This window comes from Pteronotus mesoamericanus, unplaced genomic scaffold (assembly GCF_021234165.1).
Source record: "Pteronotus mesoamericanus isolate MK-2021 breed Mesoamerican mustached bat unplaced genomic scaffold, CSHL_Meso_final scaffold_167, whole genome shotgun sequence".
NCBI lineage: Eukaryota > Metazoa > Chordata > Mammalia > Chiroptera > Mormoopidae > Pteronotus > Pteronotus mesoamericanus.
Genome location: NW_026555308.1, coordinates 2,464,026 through 2,485,326, shown reverse-complemented (window position 1 = coordinate 2,485,326; position 21,301 = coordinate 2,464,026). Strand labels below are relative to the sequence as shown.

Sequence of the window (21,301 nt, the reverse complement as noted above, 5' to 3'; positions counted from 1 at the left end):
GAAAAAGATGCTCATGGTTATTAGTCATTAGGAAAATGCATATTAAACCACAGTGACACATCACTATGCAGTTATTAGGATGGTTGAAACAACAAAAAGCCTGACAGTGCCAAGAGCTCAACAGGATATGTACCAACTTGAATTTACATACGTTATTGGTTCTACCATTTTACATTCCCACCCGTAGCATAGGAAGGTTCCAGTTTCTCCACATCCTCATTGATGTGTCAATTTGTGTTTTTTAAAAAAAAAAAATTGTTATATGCATCCTTATGGGTGTGAAGTAGTATCACATATGGTTTAAATTTGCATTTCCCTAATGACTAATGATGTTGAGCATCTTCTCTTGTGTTTGTTGACAGTCTTGTGTATCTATGGAGAAATGCCTATTCTACTTTGCCATTTTTAAATTGGGTTATCTTTTTGTTGTTGAGTTGTAAGTCTTTATATGTTCTGAATACTACATTCTTATCAGATACATGATTTGCAAATATCACATTCTGTAGGCTTTTACTTCTTGATACTGCCTTTTGCAGCAGAAAAGTTAGAAGTTTTGATGGAGTCCAATTTATCTTTTTTGTTACTTGTTATTTTGTTATACTAATAATTCATTTCCAAATCCAAAATCATAAAGATTTACTCTTATGTTTACTTCTAAGAGTTTTATAGTTTTAGCTCTTACATTTATGTCTTTTGATGCATTTTGGGTCAATTTTTGTATATGGTGTGAGGTAGGGGCCAACCTTCATTCTCTTGCATGTGGCTATCCAGTTGCCCCAGCACCATTTGTTGAAGAAATTCTTTCCCCCATTGAATAGTCTTGACACTGTTGTTGAAAACCAACTGACCATAGATAGGGGTTTATTTCTGATCTCTCTATTCTATTCAATTGGTTGAGACATCTGTCCTTATGTCAGTTCTACACTGTTTTGGTTAAATTTTGTGTTAAATTTAAATTTTTCTTTTTAAAAATTGTTTTTGGTTATTTGGGCTTCTATGTAATTCCATGTGAATTTTAGGATCAGCTTTCCAGTTTCTGCATAAAAGGCCACGAGGATTTTCAAAGAATCTGTAAATCACTTTAGGGAATACTGCTGCCTTAACAATATTGAGTCTTCAGTCCATGAACAGGAATATTATTCCATTTATTTGTCTTATTTTTTAAGCACCTGTTTCATAGTTTTCAGTGTTGCCTTTAAACTCCTCAGTGACATTTATTCCCATTTTATTCCTTTTATTCTTTGCCAGTGTTTAGAAATACAACTAATTTTTACATTGTGCTTATATCCAACAACTTTGCTGAGCTTTATTAGCTCTAATAGTTTTATCAGCTCAATGTTGAGCATGAACTAATTTTTTGTGTAAGACTGTCATCTGTAAATAGAATTGAAAACAACTTTAAAAAACTTTACTGTATGTTTCAGGTGTACAGAATAGTGATTAGACATTTATATACCTTTTAAGTAATACCCCCAATAAGTTTAGTATCCACTTGATGCCATACATAGATATTACTGACTTATACTCTATATGCTGTACATTTCACCCTCATGATTTTTTAAAAAATTTTATTTATTTTTAGAGAGAGGAAGAGAAGGTAAATGAGGGAGAGAAGGAGAGAAAGACGATTTGCGAGAGAAATATGGACTGGTTGCCTCTTGCATGCCCCCAACTGGGGGCCTGGCTCACAACCCAGGCATGTGCCCTGACTGGGAATCAAACCAGCGACCTTTCTGTTCCCAGGCCAGCACTCAATCCAGAGTCACATCAGCCAGGGCTTCATTATTTTTTTTTAAATTTTTATTATTTTAGATAGAGGAACGGGGAGAGAGAAGGAAGAAACAATGATCTGTTGTTCCATTTATTTATGCATTTATTGGCTTCTTGTATGTTGATTCAATCTGACCAGGGATTGAACCTGCAACTTTGTCATATTGGGATGACACTCTAATCAATTGAACTACCTGGCTAGGGCCCCCATCACTATTTGGTAACTGCTAATTTGTACTTAAGCTCTTTACCCAAGGATGCTTTTATTGATTTTGGAGAAGGGAGAAACACTGATGTGAGAGAACATCAATCAGCTGCCTCTGCATATGCCCTGACCGGGGATCAAATCCATAACCCAGATATGGGCCCTGATTGGGAATCAAACACATGACCTTTTGGTGCATGGGATGATACTCCAATCAACTAAGCCACCTGGCCTGGGTAGCCCTTCACCTTTTTTACCAAGTCTCCCAGCTCCCCATCTGGTAACTATGTTTGTTCTCTCTCTGAGTTTCTGTTTTGTTCATTATTTTGTGTTTTAGATTCCATATATAAGTGAAATTATATGGTATTTGTCTTTCTTTGTCTGACTTATTTCACTTGGCCTAATACCCTCTAGGTTTGCCCATATTATTGCAGAAGATTGCATTTTTTAAAAAAGATTGTACTTATTTACTTTTAGAGAGAGGGGAAGGGAGAAAGAGAGGGAAAGAAACAGCAATATGTGAAAGATACATCTATTGGTTGCCCTTCACATGCCCCCAACTGGGGCCCTGGCTCACAACCCAGGCATGTGCCCTGACTGGGACTTGAACCAGCGACCTTTTGATTCAGAGGACTGCACTCAATCCACTGAGCCACACCAGCCAGGGCAGATTGCATTCTTTTTTATGGCCACATAATACTCCATTATATATGTACCACTTGGGTTGCTTTCATATCTTGGCTATTGTAAATAATGCTGCAATGAACACAGGGATGTACATATGTATCTTCTCAAATTAGTGTTTTGGATGTCTTTGGATAGATATCCAGAAGTGGAATAGCTGGGTCATATGGTAGTTCTATTTTTAATTTCTTGAGGACCTCATACTGTTTCCATAGTGGCTGTACCAATTTGTAATGCCACCAACAATGCACAAAGGTTCCCTTTTGTCCACATCTTCACCAACACTTGTTGATTTATTGATAATAGCCATTTTGACAGTTGTGAGGTGATAATTCCCTTTTAGTTTTAATTTGCATTTCCCTTGTGATTAGTGATGCTGAATATCTCTTCTTATGCCTACTGACCATCAGTATGTCCCTTTTGGAAAAATGTCTATTCAGGTCCTCTGACCACTTTTAAATCAGATTGATTGTCTTTTTGGTGCTAAATTGTAAGAGTTCCTTATATATTTTGGATATTAACCCCTTATCAATATATCAATAGTGAATATCTTCTCCCATTCATAGGTTGTATTTTTGTTGATGGTTTCCTTTGCTTTGTAAAATTTTTAGTTTGAGGTAGACTCTCATATTTTTTTGTTTCCCTTGCCCAAGGAGACAATCCAAAAAAATACACACACACACACACACACACACACACACACACTGCTGAGAGCAATGTCACAGAGTTAACTGTTTTCTTCTAGTTTTATGGTTCCCAAGTCTTACACTTAAGCCTTTAATCCACTGAGTTTATTCTTATGTTGTGTCAGAAAGTGGTCTAGTTTTATTTTTTTGCATGTATCTGTCCAGTTTTCTTAATACCATTTATTGAAGATAGTCTTTACTACATTGTATATTCTTGCCTCCTTTATCATAGATTAATTGACTATATAGGCGTGGGTTTACTTCTGGGCTTTCTATCCTGTTCCATTGGTCTATATCTGTTTTTATGCCAGTACCATGTTGTTTTGATTACTATAGACTTTGTAGTAAACTTGATATCACAGGTAGCACAATACCTTCATCTGCTATTCTTTTTATAAGCAAATTTACTTAGAAAGTCACAGGGGTAGAAAAAGTACAGCTGGGCTATGTGGGCTCAGGAAACAAGTTACAGGGTCAAAAGAAGGGCCCTTGGAACTTAGGAGAAAGGGAAAGGTAACGTGCCGAGGTCGGGGAGAAGAGGGAAGGGTACTGGTGTGGTCCAGAGAGAGAGAGATCACTATCCAACTTTGTTCTTCTTAAGATTGCTTAGGTTATTCCAGGTCTTTTATGGTTCCATATAAATTTTAGGGTTATTTGTCTAGTTCTGTGAAAAAAATGCCATTGGTATTTTGATAGGGATTGCATTGAAACTTTAGATTGATTTGGGTAGTATGGACATTTTAACTATGTTAAATTCTTTCTACTCATGAGTATGGTATATGCTTCCATTTATTTTTATCTTCTTAAGTTTCTTTCTTCAAAGTCTTATTTTCTGAGTACAGCTCTTTTACCTCCTTGGTTCAATTTATTCCTACATATTTTATATTTTTTTGATGCAATTGTAAATGGTATCGTTTCCCTAATTTCTCTGACAGTTCATTATTGGTATGTAAAAATGCAACTGATTTCTTTTTATTTAAATCCTCACCTGAGGATATGTTTTTATTGATTTTAGAGAGAGGGGAAAGTGGGGGAGGGGGAGAGACATGAGGGACACACGGATGTGAGAAACATTGATAGATTGCCTCCTGTATGCACCCTGACCAGGGATCTAATCTGCAACCCAGGTATGTGGGCTGACTGGGAAACAAACTTGCAACCCTTTTGGTGCACAGGATGACGCTCCAATCAACTGCGCCACCCTGCCAGGGCAAAAATGTAACTGATGTCTGAATATTGTTTTTGTATACTGCTACTTGATTGAATGAATTTATCAGTTCTAATACCTTTGTAAATTCATTTTAGAGAAAAAGGGGAAGCGGGGAGAGAGGGAGACAGAGAAACAGAGAGAAAGAAACCAATTTGTTATTCTACTTACATATGCATTCATTCATTGATGTATGTGCCATGACCAGGGATTGAACTTGCAACCTGGGCATGTTGGGACGATGCTCTAACCAACTTGAGTTATCTGGCCAGGATATTGTTTTCATGGACGCTTTAGGGTTCTCTATGTATAGTTATATCATCTACAAATAATGGAAGTTTTACTTCTTTTTCACTTTAGATGCCTTTTATTTGAAAGTCTAACTTTTTAAGAAGTTGTTTCCCAATGTAGTGGAGCCATTTAACATTCCCACCAGCAGTATATGAGAGCTCCAGTTCCTTCATAATATCTTTCTTCACACTTGGTATGAGCCACACAATCCCCCATCATTTACTTACAGGAAAATGAACAATGAAAAAAGTTGTGTCTTGCCCTAACCAGCGTTGCCCAGTTGGTTGTGTGTCGTCCCGCAAAACAAAAAGCATGGTTCAATTCCTGGTCAGGACATGTGCCTGTGTTTGTGGGTTTGGTCCCTGGTCAGGGTGTGTACAGGAGGCAGCCAATCAGTGCTTCTCTTGCACATCGACCTTTCTCTCCCTTTCCCCCTCCCTTCCCCTCTTAAAAAAAAAAAAAAAAAAAAAAAGGGTTGTGACTTACCCAGTCACCCAGGACCACCTTATCAGTATTCTCAAAGCACTAACCCAGGTTTCAGACTCAGTACCCCTAAACCTCATTTCCCACCCATATGAGGAAACAGTGACAGCCTGCAAGAGCTGAGTCTGTATTGTGCGGCCTGTCATGAGCCAGAGGGACCAGGGACCACCCTTAGAATACTGCCCCCTTCCCTTGCCCTCCTTCCACCCTGTCCCTGCCCTGGGCATCATCCTCCCCCAAACTCAGGGGGTCTAGGAAGGCTGGAAGTCTTCCCTGTGACATCACATAGCTGGTTGCCAAGGGAAACCTGCAGACCCACTCCCTAGGCAGGGGAGAGCAAAGCCCTGCTGCACGGAGGGCTGGGCCACTCACTCCTCCCCCACCACACTGGCTCTCAATGGAAGCCTTGGTCTGTGCGTTCTCTGAGCTGCGCATAAGAGAAGGTGCGGGACTGTGGGGAGAAGTGGCAGGAAGAGAAATGTCCTCTTGCCTTTATCTGAGCCCAAAGACACCAGAGTGGCTTCACAGGCATACATGCTTGGGAGAAAGAAATGGTCACTGGTCCAGGACATGTGAGCTGGACTGCAAGATTCTGCACCCACTGCAGAATTTCTCTGCTGGCACCACAATGCTCTTCCCAGGGTAGGGGGTGCACAGGGGCAGAAAGGGCTTGAAATCCTGAAAGAGAATTTGGTGCCGAGGCTAAGGCTTCTCAGGCCTCCCTGTTAGCTGGGGAGGAAAGAGGACTAATATGTTGGGTCAGAGGAGGCCAGAGGCAGGACATTTTAGCCCAATTGACAGGCAAGTAAGCTGAGTGTCAGCTGGCCAATGTGGAGACCATCACATGAACATGGGGCTGTTTTCCCCTCATGGCTGCTGTGGCCCACTGATCACCGCCCTCCTGCTTTCCCTTCCATAGATGCAGTGAGCTGGGCCCAAGGACTCCCCAGTCACCCTGACACACCATCCAACATCTATGAGGGAGGCCTGGGGGCCCAGCAGCAGCAGTGCCCCAGTGCCCAGGGAAGCAAGCCCAAGAACTTCCGGCTACGCCACCTCAGGGGCCTGCCGCTCTACCTGCCAAGTCATGTGCAGCCTGCTGGCCAGTGTGAGAGTCACTGGCTGGGACGGCTCATGGCAGAGGGCTGCCTCCTGTGGCCTGAGGGTGTGGCCTGGCCTCCGGACCTGCCACAGGGGACTCTGAACCCAGATGACAGCCACCACTCAGCCCTTCTGGAAGCTCAACTGTCCAGGGACAGCCTGGGAAATACAGGTGAGCACCTGTCCAAGTGAAGCAGGAGGGTAAAACACAGAGGATTGGGTTGGAGACTCAAGATGGACCTAGATGGGCCCTTCTCAACTCCCAAGCCTTCTGGGTTTCTGTCCCATCTCTACAGTTGATGAGCTCCCTCATTCTTGGGTGGGCTTCAGTTTCCCCACTTGAAAAATGAAGGGTTTAGGTTAGATGAGGGTTCTTCCAACTGGAACCATATTTCCCTCTTCTTCCTCCCTCCCACATGGATTATCTTTAAAGAGACTCTCTCCACTCCTATTTTGAAGGACACTGGGTTTGGGATGGGCATCATAGGATAAAATAGGCTGGCAGCCTCCCCTGGGTCCCTCTAATTGACTCCTCTCTCCTCTTTTTCCTCAGCTTCCACTTCCAGCACAGATCTAGCCCAGGGTGCTCTCTCTCAGCCTGGTACCTCTGAAGGCTTGGCGTTCAGGCCCAAAAGGTCCTGGGAGGCCTCAGAGGAGCCCAACTGTCCATTGTGCAAGAGAACCCGCTCTGGGCCTCTGCAGAGGCTACAGGGATCCCAGGGCCAGGGCTGGTTCTCATAGCTCAGCGCCGGAGGGGAAAAATGACGCAGGAGGTGGTAGAGGCAGGTCCAAAGAGGGAGGGCTCAGCCCCACCAGCAGCCCCTTCAGACTGAGAGACCTGTAGCTGCCCAGCACTAGAGCCTGGGCCAGCCTCAGGAAAACTCAAGGGGAGGGAGGGATAAGTCCTGAATGAGGGACAGAAAAATAGAAGCCTGGGCATGTCCTTGGAGCCTGCTCCAACTCGTCAACCACTCGTACCGGGAGGCCAGGCTGAGCAGAGTGTGGTGCTCCCAAGAGGCAGGGGAGCCCGCTGGTCTAATCTCAATAAAAGCCAAAGCCTGCATGCATCTCTGTCCCTCAGTCTGTCATTAGGTCAGTTCAGTTGGAGAAACAGACCCTTTGCCTCTGTGTTTCTAAGAGCAAGTTTCTGTGCCCTTGGTCCTTTTGATATTTGAGACGAGATCATTCCTTGTGGTGGGGGCTGTCATGTGTGTTGTAGGATGTTTAGCAGCATCCGCAGCATCTACCCACTATATTCATCTAGCTCCCTTCACCCAATTGTGGCAACCAAGTGTCTCAGTAGTGTCCTGGACTATGTCACTGGGACAGCCCAGCAGGGACAGGATGAGATCATGGAGGGTGGCTTCAGTGTCCCTCACTGTCTGGCTGACTTCCAGTCCTGGCAACCTGGGCTGGGTTACAGCTGAGCTGCCCCTTATGGGGTCTCTGGCCAGATCCACGTGTTAGTGTCTATGACACTCCGGACACCAGGTCAGCTGGGTTCCTTCTAGACTCAGGGAAATAATACCTTAGGCCCCTTCCCTACTCCTCTACTCTGGTTCTACCTTGGACATTTCATAGGTCCCAGGGACAGCAGATTCTGGAGACTGGTCCCTGAGCTGTTTTCAGTTTGTTATTAGTATGGGTGTGGCCCTTGTCAGTGGGAGTCAGGCTGCAGGAGCTAGAGAGCAGCCACAAGAAAGCAGGTGTTTGAATATTCCAGCTGTGACTGGGGCTGGTGTATGAGGGATGCAGCCACCCAGCTGGTCCACAGGGTGAGCCTCATGAGGTGTAAGAAAGGGCAGCTGTCTTCTCCCACCACAACACTCACTCCCCCAGAAGGCTGAGGTTGGGGGACCTGAGGGACCACTGCTCAAGACAGAGACATTAGGGAGCTGCACCGGGTACCAGGCAGGTACCAGGCAGAGGTGAGAGCATGCCAGAAGCCCGAATACTCAGTCCTTGGCAAGTTACACCCTCCACCCCCGCCCACTTTTTGATGAACTAAGACTCAGAGAAGAGCACAGACTGCCCTGGGGTTTGGATCTCAGGATGCCCAGGCTATGGTGACCTCTGTTGGGCCACATCATGGTAGCCTGGCCCTATGTAGAATCCCCCACCCTTGACCTGGGACTGGCTTTGTGTCTTGCTTTACCAATAGAATGTAGTAAAAGTGACATGGCATCACTTCTGGCATAAAGGAGGCTGGTAGTTTCGTGTGTGTGTGCACGCACAGTAGGTGTCCACATAAGGAGCCCACACATGGGGGAAACCAACCCACCCTAGGGGAGGTCACTGCTGAGCTCCAGGCCACCTGGGGAGTGCATCCTTCAGCCCGCTGCGCTGCCCTCCCTGAAGCATGGAGGGCAAATGAGCCATAGCTTGGGTCTTTCCCCAAGGACATTTGCCACAGCAACATGTCAGCTCCAAAGAAAACTGGCTGAGCTGGCCCCTAAATGGTTCTTCCCTAAACTTCCCAAAGCTTCTTGAAAAGCACCCCAAAAAGGCCAAGAAGCAGAAAAGCCATGGCCATGGCATGCTGGGGACAGGGAGCTGATGTAAAGGAGCACCCAAAGCCTCCAACAAGCCGACATTTGTGGAAAGGCACACTGATCAACCTGGGCTGCTCTCACCCCATTCCCTGAATGGCCAGTAGGTTTGGAACTGGGCCACCAGGAGTCAGCCTCAGCCCTTGAGAGCCTGTCCCTAAAGGCTGATGGGCTGGGAGGGCGGAGATGCCTTCTGGGCAAAGTTCACCAGAACCCTCTCCTCTACCCACCCCCACAGGTTGATACTTGTTCATACGCCTGAGCAAGAGCCCCAAGGAGTCACCCCTTAACCCTGAAGCTGACCCATTAACAAGGTGAAAGCAGACTGATGTATCTGCCTCAATAAGCAAGGGCGTAACTGACAGCCCCAGGACACTGCTACAGAGTCCAGGCCGGCTCACTGACCTTACTCCATTCAACACCTCCAACTCCCAAACTCCATGGGCTCCCCCGTACCCAGCTCTGCAGGTGCCTCAGGCCCTGTTCTGGAGAGGGCTATCTGGGTGATGCTCTGCCTTCAGGGAGAGGTACACACATGGGCTTTGGAGGGGCCGTTCAAGAGTGTGTGGCTCCTGGGTAACTTCTGGCCCATACACCAGTTTTCCCCATTTGTCTATTGGGTTGAGAAGCACAACCCCTTGCCCTCAGGGTGGCCAGAAGCTTTAACGGGAGGCTGGTGGAAGCATGTGGTCCCAGGCTTGGCCCAGGCCCAGGGCCCGGCCCCCATGATGGGTTACCCTGGCCCAGGGGCCCCCCAGGCTCCTGTGGGAAGGTGCGCTGGCCCAGAATCCCTTCCTGACCACGACAATGAGTCACTGAGAGCCTTCTCCAAGCCCGGATAGCACCCCCAAGAGGAACAGGCCCCAGCTCAAGGCCTAGAGCTGGTCAAGAAGACTCCCGAACAAATGGGGACAGCTGCTGAGGACCTTTTGAGTTTAGAAAAGAACCCACTTGTGCTTTTCAGCTCTAGAACCTCTTCCTCAGGACTGCGTTATTTGGCAGGATAATTACACAAAACACTTTTTAGCTAGAAGCCATCCTCAGGACTTGATAGTGACAAGCAGTTCCTGGGCCGCTCAAAGCTACTGCTCCAGCAAGGGAGCAAATCCCCACAGGAATGGCCCAAAGTGCAAAACATGATGTGACCAATTAAAATCTATTTATTTATTTGTAATGAGACAAAACACTACAATCTGCTCAACACTGGGCTGGAGATTGCCGTGATTAGGGGCGAGGAGAAAGGGGCAGGGCAAAGCCTTGGCTCAATTATGAATGTCCAAGGCAGAACCTTCTGGAAGACTCTTCCCTTTCCCCAAAGGGCAGAAATAAAAAACCACATGATAACCGTTGATTCAGATTAGAGGGCACTGAGCTGAGCCTCAGATCGAAGCTAACGTCAGGGCAGAGTAAGGACCAGTCAGCAAGAGTGTGAAGTGGCCAAGGAAGGAGGGATGATTTTCCTGCCCAGGCTCCCCTTCATCTCGAGAAACCCCCTTCTCTCCACCACAAAGCCAGAAAAGCCCCTGGGCTGGGAATTCCAAAGGAAGGGTGGACGCCAGTCCAAGGCCCCCTTGCTTGGTTATTCCTTCTCCTCCCACTCAGGCTGGTGCAGTGTGGCGATGGCTCCATGATACTGCCGCAATGCTGGGCATGACTCCGCCAACCCCCTTTACTCTTGAGGGCAGGGCAGGGAGCAAGTAGCTTTGGGGGATGGAGTGGAGGGGAACACCAGTAGCAAGTGATGTCCACACAGATGCTTCCCGGCACTGACACAGCCTCTCCTGTCTCTGCCCCCAGATGCTGGGGGACCACAAGGCACGTGGCTGCCCCCAGACCCAAAGGACAGGTCTTACTTGACCAGCACCACACTCAGCTTCTTGTCTGCATCTGGGTAGGCCTTGGAACCAAATCTCATGGGACTAAAGAGATGGAGGGGAGGACCCACGGGGCACTCACCAGCACCTGTCCTCAGCCTGGTTCCCTGTAGCAGTTCATCTGAATGGCACATCCAGCATGCAATGGGTAATTCCTCACTCTGGGACAGCAGGATTGGCAGCACAGGAATGGGAAACCGTCCCATTATCTGACCACCATGCCAGGGAACTAAGCCTCAGAGCTCTGTGCTTGGGCGAAAAGCCTCCCTCGCTCTGCCTACCACTTGCCAGCGCTGGGGAGGTAGGGGCTGCTCCCTGCCCCCAGGCTATTGCAGGCTGGTTCTGGACAAGGGTCTGGCATTCCCTTTATTTCACCCCTTCATTGTTCTGAGGCTCCTGTGTCTTTAGGGTCAAGTCTATCTATAACACTTGGGTTCCTCCCTCCCAGAAGTTCATTCTGGCTTTGGAGGAAGGAGTTGGAAGAAATGGGCAGTACAGGGGAAGAGTCCGGTGAAGAGGCGCAGAGAAGGAAGCCCCCTCTTGCCCCTTTACTTCCAAGGCAGCAGAAGAAACTGACCACAGTGAACACTATGGCTGGCCTGTCAGGCTGGTGCACTCACACGGGAGCCAAACCAGGGCATGGGCAGAGGTTTCCAGAGCAGGAAGAATGGCTGGGAGAGCCTGCAGTAAAGAGAAGAGGGGAGCAGGAATGAATCCCTCCACAGAAATGCTATGTCCCACCCTATGTCTGGCCTAGGAACCCACAGATGGCCTTGGGTGCACCCCGCAGCGTACCTTCCAGTGACCCCTGGGCTCCTCAGCCCCAGTACAAATTAAGGCATTGTGCGTGCCAGCCCAGATGGCCTTGGAGCACACATGGAATCACCAATCTGCTCTAGGACGTGTCCATGCACAAGGAGGCTCAATGATCCTGTCCAGCTCCTATGTTCTCTGAGGTCTGAGAGAGCTGGACTCTCTGTAGCACTCACAGTATTCAGAAGTGGCCATGTCTGAGCAGAGTTCTCATCTACAAGGTGTCCACCTCAGGGAGCTTCACTGTAAGCTGATGATGTCGCTGGGGTTAAAGCTGACATCTAAGCAGGATCTATGGAAGCATGCCCGAGACACAGCAGCTCCAGACAGCCTTGACAGGGTAATGGGTGGCTATGGACGGTTGGGGACACAGGGCTTGATCTTTTGGTACCTTTCCATTTTTGAACCATGTGAATGCATTTTTTTTTAAAAGTTATTCAGGAAGTGAAAAAATAAAGTTGTGGCCAAGGGCTCAAGGACTCTCTGCTTTCCTCCTTCAAATTTCTAAGCGTTGGTCAGGGACTTCCTTAGCCCTTGGCACAGCAAGTGCCCATCCAGAGCCTTCTGTTTTTATTGTTGAAAGCGGCAGGCCCTCCATTTCTCAGGATCACCATCCCACTCAGTTCTGCTCCCCTTTCCCCACCACCTATTCTGGCATACCTGTTGGAGACCGGGCACGCCCGCCCCACGACACTCTGCTCCTGAGCCCATGTAGCACCGGGCCTGCAGCTGGGGCAGGCAACGGGCCAGCTCCTCTACAGAGTACAGCCGAGGTCAGATGGCCAGGAAGGTGGGCTCTGCAGGGCGCCGAGGGGTGGGATCTGCTGGAGGCTGCCCGGCTGGCATCACATGGTCCGGCTGTACTCAATGCCGCCCTTGGTGGAAATGCTCGACCATGGCAGGAAGCTGCAGAGCAGGCTGTGGGCCTGGCGGTAAATCCTGTGTGGGATGGAGCAGGGGCTCAGGTTTGCTAGAGCAGAGCCCAGGTGCTGGATGTAGTCCGTGGGGCTCTGTTAAGGAAGACTCCCACTCGCCTCTCCTGCCCACACCCGCCTAGAGTGGCAATGTTTGCAGGGGCCCGAAAAGCAACCTCCAGGACTGTGTGCAGACAGCATGCCATTCTCAAGGGAGGCCAAGAGTCTGCTCTGCTGCTGCAGAGTGCCAGAAAACCTCCTTAGATGGAAGCGCCTCCACCCACCATGCAAAATAATAAAGAGCAGCACATGGGTAAGGGAACCTTCCAGGCAAGGCCTCAGGCATATGGATACCCAGACTAAGGCTGAAGGATAGTGACTGGATGCTGTGGGGAAGGGTATAGAAGAGCAAATGTTCCTGGTCCTCACCCTACCCATAATCCTCAGAGGGGCAGGACCATGTCCCTGTGACACAGGGAGGACAACAGTGCTAAACCCTTAGCACAGAGACCCATCTTCACATGAGCGTGGAGGCCTGTGGGTTCTTGTACTACCTTTCTCTTTCCTGTTTATTTCCCTATGAAATAGATAAATCCCAGACTCATTTATTTAATTACATACACATGCAAACAAAGTAGTTTCTAGGCACATCCTATGACTATTAAGAAGTCTGTCAATGGCCAGAGAGAGTTAAAGAGGAGGGAGCAGGGAAGGGACACACCTCTGGGTCATCATGTACCCCATAGCCCACACCAAAGTGCTCAAAACAGCAAATAATTCTTTCAAACTCATTCTCCCCCGCCAGCACACAGGCCCCACGAAGGCAGGGGCTTTTGTCTATTTTGCTCACTGTCGTAGCCCCTGCATATCAGCAACAGGGGGCTCTCAACCAATACTTATTAGATGAATGAATGGACAAATGGACGGATCTTGGACCAGGAGTTAAAAATCCACCCTTCATGCTGAGCTGAAGTCCAGGAACACTGAGTGCCAAAGCACATCTGCTTTCCAACATCTGCAACCATCATTTCCAAATATAGGCAAACCAGATCTACCACCATACCATCTCACTGGGGAAAAATGCATCCTATGAGCTTCGCCTTGTGAGTGTCATCTGAAAGTGACTACAGCTCCAGCTGGTGCACAGGCCCTACCAAGAAGCCACAGTCCCTCACCCCCAAGAAGAAAAGGATATAGGATGGTCCAGGGTGGGTGGCCGCCATTGATGTAGAGGACATAGGTGAAGCCATCTTTGAGGACCCCACGGATGGAGTAGTAATAGGGGAGATAGTGGTGCTGCTTAAAGTCTCTGTTTTCGTAGAAGTTTATTGCTGTGTTGTTGGTGGTGAGGACGTGCAGGTAGATGGCTTTGCAGTGGTCCTGGGCGGTGGTGGATATGTGATCCTTTAAACTCTCAAGTAAAAGAGAACCTACAGGCAAAGGGGCAACAGTCAGGCATGGCAGAGAGGTGAGGAGGAAGCATGAGGCAGACAAGGAAGTCACCTACAGGTCTCTCTGCCATTGTATCAAAGACCGACTTCCCATAACCAGCCACTGTCCAAGTCCCTAAAATCCCATAGCCAGACAGAGACTGTTAGCTGCAGACCAGAGTGTCCAGGACCATGGATCCAGGCTGCGTAGTTCTGTCCCAAGAGTTGGACCCATTGTGGAGGCTCACTAACCTTTCAGACAACAAAAAGTATAAACCTAAGGCCAGGAAAATATGGAATGGGCAGGCCTGGGTTATAATGAAGACTCTTGCTGCTTGCTGGCTGTGTGGGGAATTTGGAGATAACATGGATGGTATAGCACCCCAGATGTGATAGGCAACTGCTACATGGAAGCTAGGACTGTTTCTTCAATTATGTTTTCTCTACACTTAATGAAAAATGCCCAATGACCAGACACAGCTGTGTGTAAGGCAGCAGGTATAGTTAAGAGGTGCCCATTCTGTAATGAGGACCTTTGGGAGTTGTTTGTAATCTGATCTCATCAGACTTGGAAATGAGGCCATAGCAGAAAGACCTGGTAATGTGCGGACAGGTCATGGGCTGAAATGAATGTCAATTTGGGGGGCAGGGCCAAAGGAGACCTGTTGAGAGGAGAGGAAGGTCTGATGCAAGATGGAGGAGAGGTAGAGAAAGAGATGGAGAGATACTGCAGAGCAAGAATCATCAGGATTTGGGAAGTGACTACACGTGGATGGGTGGGGTGTATGTGCCAAAAATCATGAGCTTGGCCGCCCCTTACCTATGCCGTGCTTTCGGAATTCCTTCACTACTCCCAAACTTAGAATGTATGCAACTTGTGTGTCAACAGAGAAGTTGGAGGCTAGTATATCTCCATCCTAAAGAAAAAGCCAGAAATAAAGTCAAGTTCACATAAAGTCAGTTGAACTACCCGGTCCCACTGTAGAACACATCCCATGTGCTTCCTCTCCCATCGACAACACCTGGGGGGACACTGGGGCAGGAAGGGACAGAACAGAGGATCACCCCTGTTCTGGAGAGTCACCCCTACCCCATGGAAAAACCAGAGGGTGTGGGCCTTTCTGCTAAAAACTGCTAAAATAAGAACACTTGTGAAAAGTTGTTTCTCTTTGGAAGAGGTGGTAGACCATACAAGGAAGGACACCGATGCTAGACAAGTGAAGCTATGACAGCACAAAGGAAATGACTATGCTGTGTGGGCACAAAATGGTGCTCACGTGCATCAGCTGATACACCGAGAGACCGAACAGCCAGACAAACACAAAGTTTGAAAAGCTTAATTAGTAAGGGGGTAAATGGTAATGGAAAAAATACAATAAAAAATAAACTATTTTTTTTTTTAAAGAAAAGTTTAATTAAAGGATCGTGCACTGTCTCCAGGTGATCTTAGAGTAAAGAGAGTGGGGAGTCTGGGTGGCCCCTCTGCTATCCACACCAGGCAGAGCGACATGCCACATCAGCTACCCCATGTGTGTCTCTTGGTTCCAGAGATAGAATTCTGGACTGAGAGAGTTGTGAATTTGACCATCATGAGGTTCTGATGTTCTTCTACCTTGTAAAAAAAAAAAAAGAAAAAGAAAGAAAAAAAAAAGAAGGCTCAGTGGATTCTCCCCCATGGAAAGGACGCTTGGTGACTTGGCCTCTCTGTTTAAGTGAGTAGCTCCTATGTGCTGGGAGTGCACTGGCCTGTCCCTGTCCCTACTCCCCATTCTCCTGGCCCTGGCTCCAGCATTCCACACCACAGTTAAGCTACACACAAGCAAACTCAGTCTCAGGGCAGGGAGTATCCTTATTGTTCTGGTTACTTGAAATCCATGAAAGGGACAGGGAGGTAAGGCAGGCACTTCATTCTCCAGCTGATGTCTAACAGGCCCTGCTCTCTCTCCCCAGTATGCAATTTATCCAGCTTCTCAGCGGGGCCTAGGAAAGTGCCAGAGTGCTATATTTTAGCACTAAAAAATGGAAGAAAATTTATTCAAAAGAAACCACCTTTGCCAAAATCTAATTACAGGCAAATTAGGGTAAACTTGTGTGGGTCTGGTCTTTAAAGGGGAGAGAGAGCCTTCTTGCATTTTTAAAGAAATAGCCTCAAGCCAAACAAAAAGAAGCAGTAGCCAGTTGGTGGACTTTTTCCTGCTCTTTGGAGTAAATACCCATGTGGTAAATGCTACTCAGTTGTTAAGATAACCAAAATCATTAGGCAGAATCTTAACCCAAGTCAACCACATGGAACAATGTGTTTGTGACCATGACCTCACATTTTACATTTAGAGCAGGACTTGCTAACCTGGGGTCCACAGACTGTCCGGGGCTCTTAGATAGATCTTGGAGGGGTCTATGATGTTGAATTAAAAAAAAATTCTATCTTTATTTTCACTAACCTCTAACTGAAACTTAGCACTTCCTTCAACACACCACAGTAGTATTAGCAGTTTCTTTAACGCTGCCATCAATACAAATCACAGTCCCTTACAACGCTGCAGATTCTCAGTGGACCATTTATGCCCCTCCTAACTTCAAAATGATAGTCCTTAGTAAGATGCCTGTGGTTAGGACTTGTTACTTAACGCACATATGACTGCATCACACATACAGGAAAGAAACCAGCTAGGTGTGGGTCTGGGCTCCTAAGAGAAGGGGCCACAGAGCAGGCAGCATGATTCTGTCCCAAGGCCCTGGCAGCCCTGTCATCACTGCACATACTTACCTCCTTGTGAATCTTGGTCCTACTTTTTATTTCAGCTACTATCATTCCTACAATGGTGCCCCTATAGGTTGCAGCAAGGGAAAAGAACTTCTTGTTGGAGGTGATGTCACGATACCATGAGTCTGGGTACCTGAGGAGAACAAACTCTGGTGAAACTGCCAAAGGCCAAGTCCAATTAACACTGTGCTTCACAGGGCAGACCCACAGGGGACTCGAGGCTACTCTGTCCACTGCTCCAGGGCTGATAAGGAGCCTGCCACTCAGTTTCCACCAAAGTGTATCATTTCCAGTGAATCATCTTAAAGCAACTATCTGTCCAGACAGGATGGGGAATGTCTGATGGGAAAATGATTTTATAAAATGTAAAAGTAAGAAGAGGGGGAAACCTTTCATGACATTGCACTCAAGACTTTTTGTAGAGCCCAAGGCGTGCAGGGAAGAGAGCATTTCATGCAAAGCCTATGACACAGTGATGAAAGGCAGATGACTCAGCCCCAGATACGGAGGCCAGGTGAGGGGGAGAGGGCACTAGGGGCTTTATGGGTATATGGGTTTGTTTCTTAACTTGGGACACAACAAGTTAGCCCAGATGCCTTTCCTGAGACCAAGAACTGAAAGAGGGTATCAGATAGAGTAGAGGGGTGCTCTGCTCGGGTCTGCTCTGCAGAGGCCACTGAGCAGCCACCAGAAGGATCTATGGGGCCGGAGTACTGCCCAAGCTCTTCTCAAGGTCACAGTGGGTGATATCTGAGGTTAAGATTCATAGAAATATGATGTGTAGCAGCATCTTGTTTATTTTTAATTTTTAAAAGTTTGCATTTATTTTTCTCACAACAAAAGCTCTACGTGGATATATCAGAAAAATGTAGGAAATACAGACAAGCAAATAATCTACCCATCCCGAAATACAAAAAACACTTTGCTAGATGATATATATATCTTCATTGACTTTTATCTTGTCCATATTTTCAAATAAAAGTGGAATTGTGGTATACACTATTTTCTAGTCTGCTTTTTTCATTTACTATCATGTAAAAAAATTCTCCTTGTCAAATATATCTCAATAACACATTTTTTTCCTGGCTGAGTAATATTGCATTTTTGCATGCACATATCCTAATGTATGTCACCAATTCCTAACTGTTAAGATACTTAAGTTATTTCTCAATTTTCTGATTTATAAATAGCACTGCATCAAACATCTTTGTAATTATAGCTTCTCGGCAAAGCCCTTTTGGGGAACTCTTCACATAAGGAATATAGTGAGGTGGAAAAGGGCTGATGGCCATCGGGGAGCAGGGCTGGGGTCCTTTCACAGGCAACGTGGCTGAGCCACCATGGCACATCCAGGCCACCCTCACCTTTGCACAAGCCCGCCAGCGTCAGTGAATCTATGGTTATTATATCCATCTGCTCCCCCTACCCCTCCAACCTGCAGCTGGGGACAGAGGGGACCATTCAACTTACTCTATGGGGAACCAGTCGCCACAAAGATGCTTCACGGTGTCTATGTCATCGTGGCAGAGGAGGCGCAGGCTGACCTCGCTGAGGGCGCTGGATGGCACCACCTCTGTCATTCACACCTGCAGGGAGGGAGGCGGCGTCAGGAGGTCCCCCAAACCCCCTAACTAGCCCATTGACCCCGTCATGGCATTTTCACTTCCTCTTCCTCCTCCTAACCTGTGAGGCAGGAAGGATGGGAAGACTAATGCCATCCCCCATGGATGGCAGTTCCCTCAGTAATTGCATGGAGCAATTACTGTCCCTCACAGTAATCCCCTGCATCGGGTGTCACAGCCACCCCCACACTGCAGACAAGGAAACTGAGGCTTGGGAAGGGCTGGCAGGATGTATACCTAGGGTCCCCTTGCTGCTCATGCAAGATGCTCCTAAGCCCCAGAGAGCAGCCTGCCTTTGGTCAGTTTTTCTCCTTTCTGCCCCTCTGAGCTGCCCTCTAAGCACCACCCCTCCCTGGCTGGTCTCCTGTCTCCCTCGTACCACCATTTCTCCACTGCACAAAGAGTATGGCCCATCAGCCCAACCGCTCCCGACTTGGGCCAGCGGCCACCAACCCCTTAAGAGCAGCCTGGGCAGGGGCCGATGACCCGCTGGATTTCTAGAAGTGGTGCTTGCGGGGTGGGCCATTTTTCCTCCCTTATCTAGCAGATAATGACTCATGAGAAAAAAAAGAGAGAGAGACAGAGATTTTGCAAGACACCAGATGTTCAAATCAGGGGTCAGGAGTTGCTGACGACTGTTTTAAATCAGGAAACTACATTCAGTCCAGGTTGCTGATGGGTCCAGTTAAGGTACTGCAAGGAGGCAAGAAGCCTGGGGCCAAGTATCGGACTCTGACAAAGGGAACAAAGGAGTCTTTTGAAAGCTGGTAATAAAAGGCAAAGGATCATGCATTTACCACATCCTTTTAGGAAGAATAATGACAGAACTGAGATGTCGTAACTTTGGAGCTGCTGATGAAAATAACTGAGACAAACAAGATTCATCAAAGGCTTTTAACCAACCACCCAGTGGAGGGTGCTGGGGTGCAGGTGTGAGGCATGAAGGCACCCACAGGACTTATCAATCACAAAGGAACAGCCTTTCGACCTGAGATTCTGCTGTCACAATTTCCCCAGTGATGGGAGCCCAGCTTCTCTGACCAGTGCCATGTGTGTGAAGTCCACAAAGTCCTCAGGTTCCTGCCTAAAATGCTGGGCGTGAAGACAACTGTGCCTACAGATTTAACTTCACAACTACAGATAACACCTGGTACACAGGCAATAAATTCAACAGCACCATGACTTCTGACAGAGAAGGGTGATATTCTACAAGATGACTAGCCTAGTTTCTTCAAAAAAGTCAACGTCATTAAAAAAACAAAAGCAGACTAAAAGAGAAAAGGTGGCTTACAACCAAATGTAATGGGTAAAACCCCTACTGGAAAAAATAAATGTCAAAACAACATTTTGTGATAATTTAATTATGAGCTAGATAGCAGATGAAATTGTTATTAACTGTCTTAGATGTGAAAGGGTGTAAGTGGTTATGTAGAAAGTCTTAGGAGATGTATGGTGAAACATTTTGGAGTAAAGCATCATGAGGTCTAAAACTACCTTTAAATAGTTCCAGGAAAAAAAAAAACCTCAGCTACTTAGGAAGCAAATATGACAAAATGTTATTAACTTTGGTGGCAGGTAAGACATAAGAGAAACTTATTGTTTATACATTCAATTTTTCTACTATGTATTTGAAATTTTAAATAATAAATGTTAGGGTTAGGGAGGCCTTGAAAGGGACTCTATCAAGTCCCTTGCCTAAACTTACTCTAGAAACCACAGTTCTGTGCGTGGGCACCACAGTTGTTGCTCAAAGGTTGGAGAAATCTTGGCAATTCTTCAAGGTCACCTGCTCCCTTGACCGCCGCTTGTAACCTGGTCCTCACAAAACTTCAGGCATTCCTGTGAGGGTCCCCAGGAAGGCTGTGTCCTTACCTGCTACCTGCCATCGGGGCAGCTGCTTAGCCTCCAAGCCCTGGACAAACCTCAGCTTAGTGTGAACAGCAAGGATGGCTCCTTTGAGGGCGGGCCATGGGCTGGCAGACCCCAAGGACCAGGTGCTGCTGGACAGACAGGCCAAGAACAGGAACCCCTCAGTCTGGGCAATGACAGGTTCGCTGCTGTACCCTCTTCTCCTTTCTGGTACCAGCCAGCCTGTGGGGGAACACCTGGGGTGGGGGCTCTAGAGGGCACATCTGCAGGGCTGGAAACATCACTGTAACCTTGGTGACTTCAAAGCAGATATATGGGGTGGGTAGAGAGGAAGGAGGAGCCAGAGGTACTGCAGAAACTCCATGGCTCTGAGGCCACCTTAGGATTCTTCTTTCTAGAATACACTGGACTGCAAGGGGTAGGGACTGCACCACCCTGACATGGCCCTCTGCACAGCATGACTCAAGAGTTGAAATGAGGGGGTTGGAGGGGTTGAGGGATCAAGCAAAAAAGAAAAACAGAGAAAGAACTCCTGGATAGGGACAACAGGGTAGTGATGGGGAGGGGGGCGTGTAGTGCGGGGGGGAGGTGGAGGTGGAAGAGGATTAGGGGAGATAAATAGTGATGGAAAAAATAAAAAATAAAATGTAAAAAAAAAAAAGAGTTGAAATGAGAAGGGACCTGCTTTCTTCTCCTCTCTGTTTTTAGGCCACACCTGAACACGGCCCGTGTGATGTCTGCAAGGTGGAGGGGCCCCTCCTGTGACCCCGCTGGCAGCCCTGGGTGCCCGTATCTGGCCTGCATGAGGACGGCTCTGAGGGCTATGGAACGGAAGCGCTTCAGGACAAGAAACGGGAGTGTTCCTGACTGAGGCCTCGTGAATCCCAACAGGTGTTAGGTCGGGAAGAAGCTAAGGTACCACCCACATCTTAGGAAGGAGAAGTGTTCCCAGCAGGTGCATTGCTAGAGAAGACTGGTCACTTAGCAGGGGACAAAGCTGATTTCTGGATGCACCATCTTTATGGAACCTTGAGAACTG

The 21,301-nt window shown here is 47.4% G+C and overlaps 2 protein-coding genes across 5 annotated transcripts in view; one reads left to right on the top strand and one right to left on the bottom strand.

Moving 5' to 3' along the window:
* Window positions 1-6,154: 6,154 nt before the first annotated feature.
* Window positions 6,155-7,424, top strand: CUNH16orf90 (chromosome unknown C16orf90 homolog). Its single transcript, XM_054589140.1, has 2 exons — window positions 6,155-6,599; window positions 6,981-7,424. The coding sequence occupies exons 1-2, from the start codon at window positions 6,155-6,157 to the stop codon at window positions 7,166-7,168; spliced, it is 633 nt and encodes a 210-aa protein (XP_054445115.1). The 3' UTR covers window positions 7,169-7,424.
* Window positions 7,425-10,099: 2,675 nt separating this feature from the next.
* The window catches only part of NAA60 (N-alpha-acetyltransferase 60, NatF catalytic subunit), a 28,104-nt gene continuing 16,902 nt past the window's right edge, over window positions 10,100-21,301 (bottom strand). The window contains exons 1-7 of one of the 4 annotated variants that reach the window (XM_054589496.1): window positions 20,266-20,381; window positions 18,242-18,357; window positions 16,775-16,904; window positions 14,828-14,924; window positions 13,753-14,007; window positions 12,324-12,602; window positions 10,101-11,531 (exon numbers count right to left, since the gene is read on the bottom strand). In XM_054589496.1, the coding sequence (XP_054445471.1) occupies window positions 11,467-11,531; window positions 12,324-12,602; window positions 13,753-14,007; window positions 14,828-14,924; window positions 16,775-16,904; window positions 18,242-18,351 (936 nt within the window). In that variant the 5' untranslated portion in view covers window positions 18,352-18,357; window positions 20,266-20,381 and the 3' untranslated portion in view covers window positions 10,101-11,466. Of the gene's footprint in view, window positions 11,532-12,323; window positions 12,666-13,752; window positions 14,008-14,827; window positions 14,925-16,774; window positions 16,905-18,241; window positions 18,358-20,265; window positions 20,382-21,301 lie in introns of those variants that run through there. The other 3 variants (XM_054589495.1, XM_054589498.1, XM_054589497.1) reach the window with 3 other exon arrangements.

Bases quoted from the DNA above. Each gene is read 5' to 3' on its own strand.
- CUNH16orf90 (XM_054589140.1), top strand. From the start codon at position 6,155: ATGTGGAGACCATCACATGAACATGGGGCTGTTTTCCCCTCATGGCTG. The intron at 6,600-6,980 runs GTGAGCACCTGT...CTTTTTCCTCAG, and splicing joins GGACAGCCTGGGAAATACAG to CTTCCACTTCCAGCACAGAT.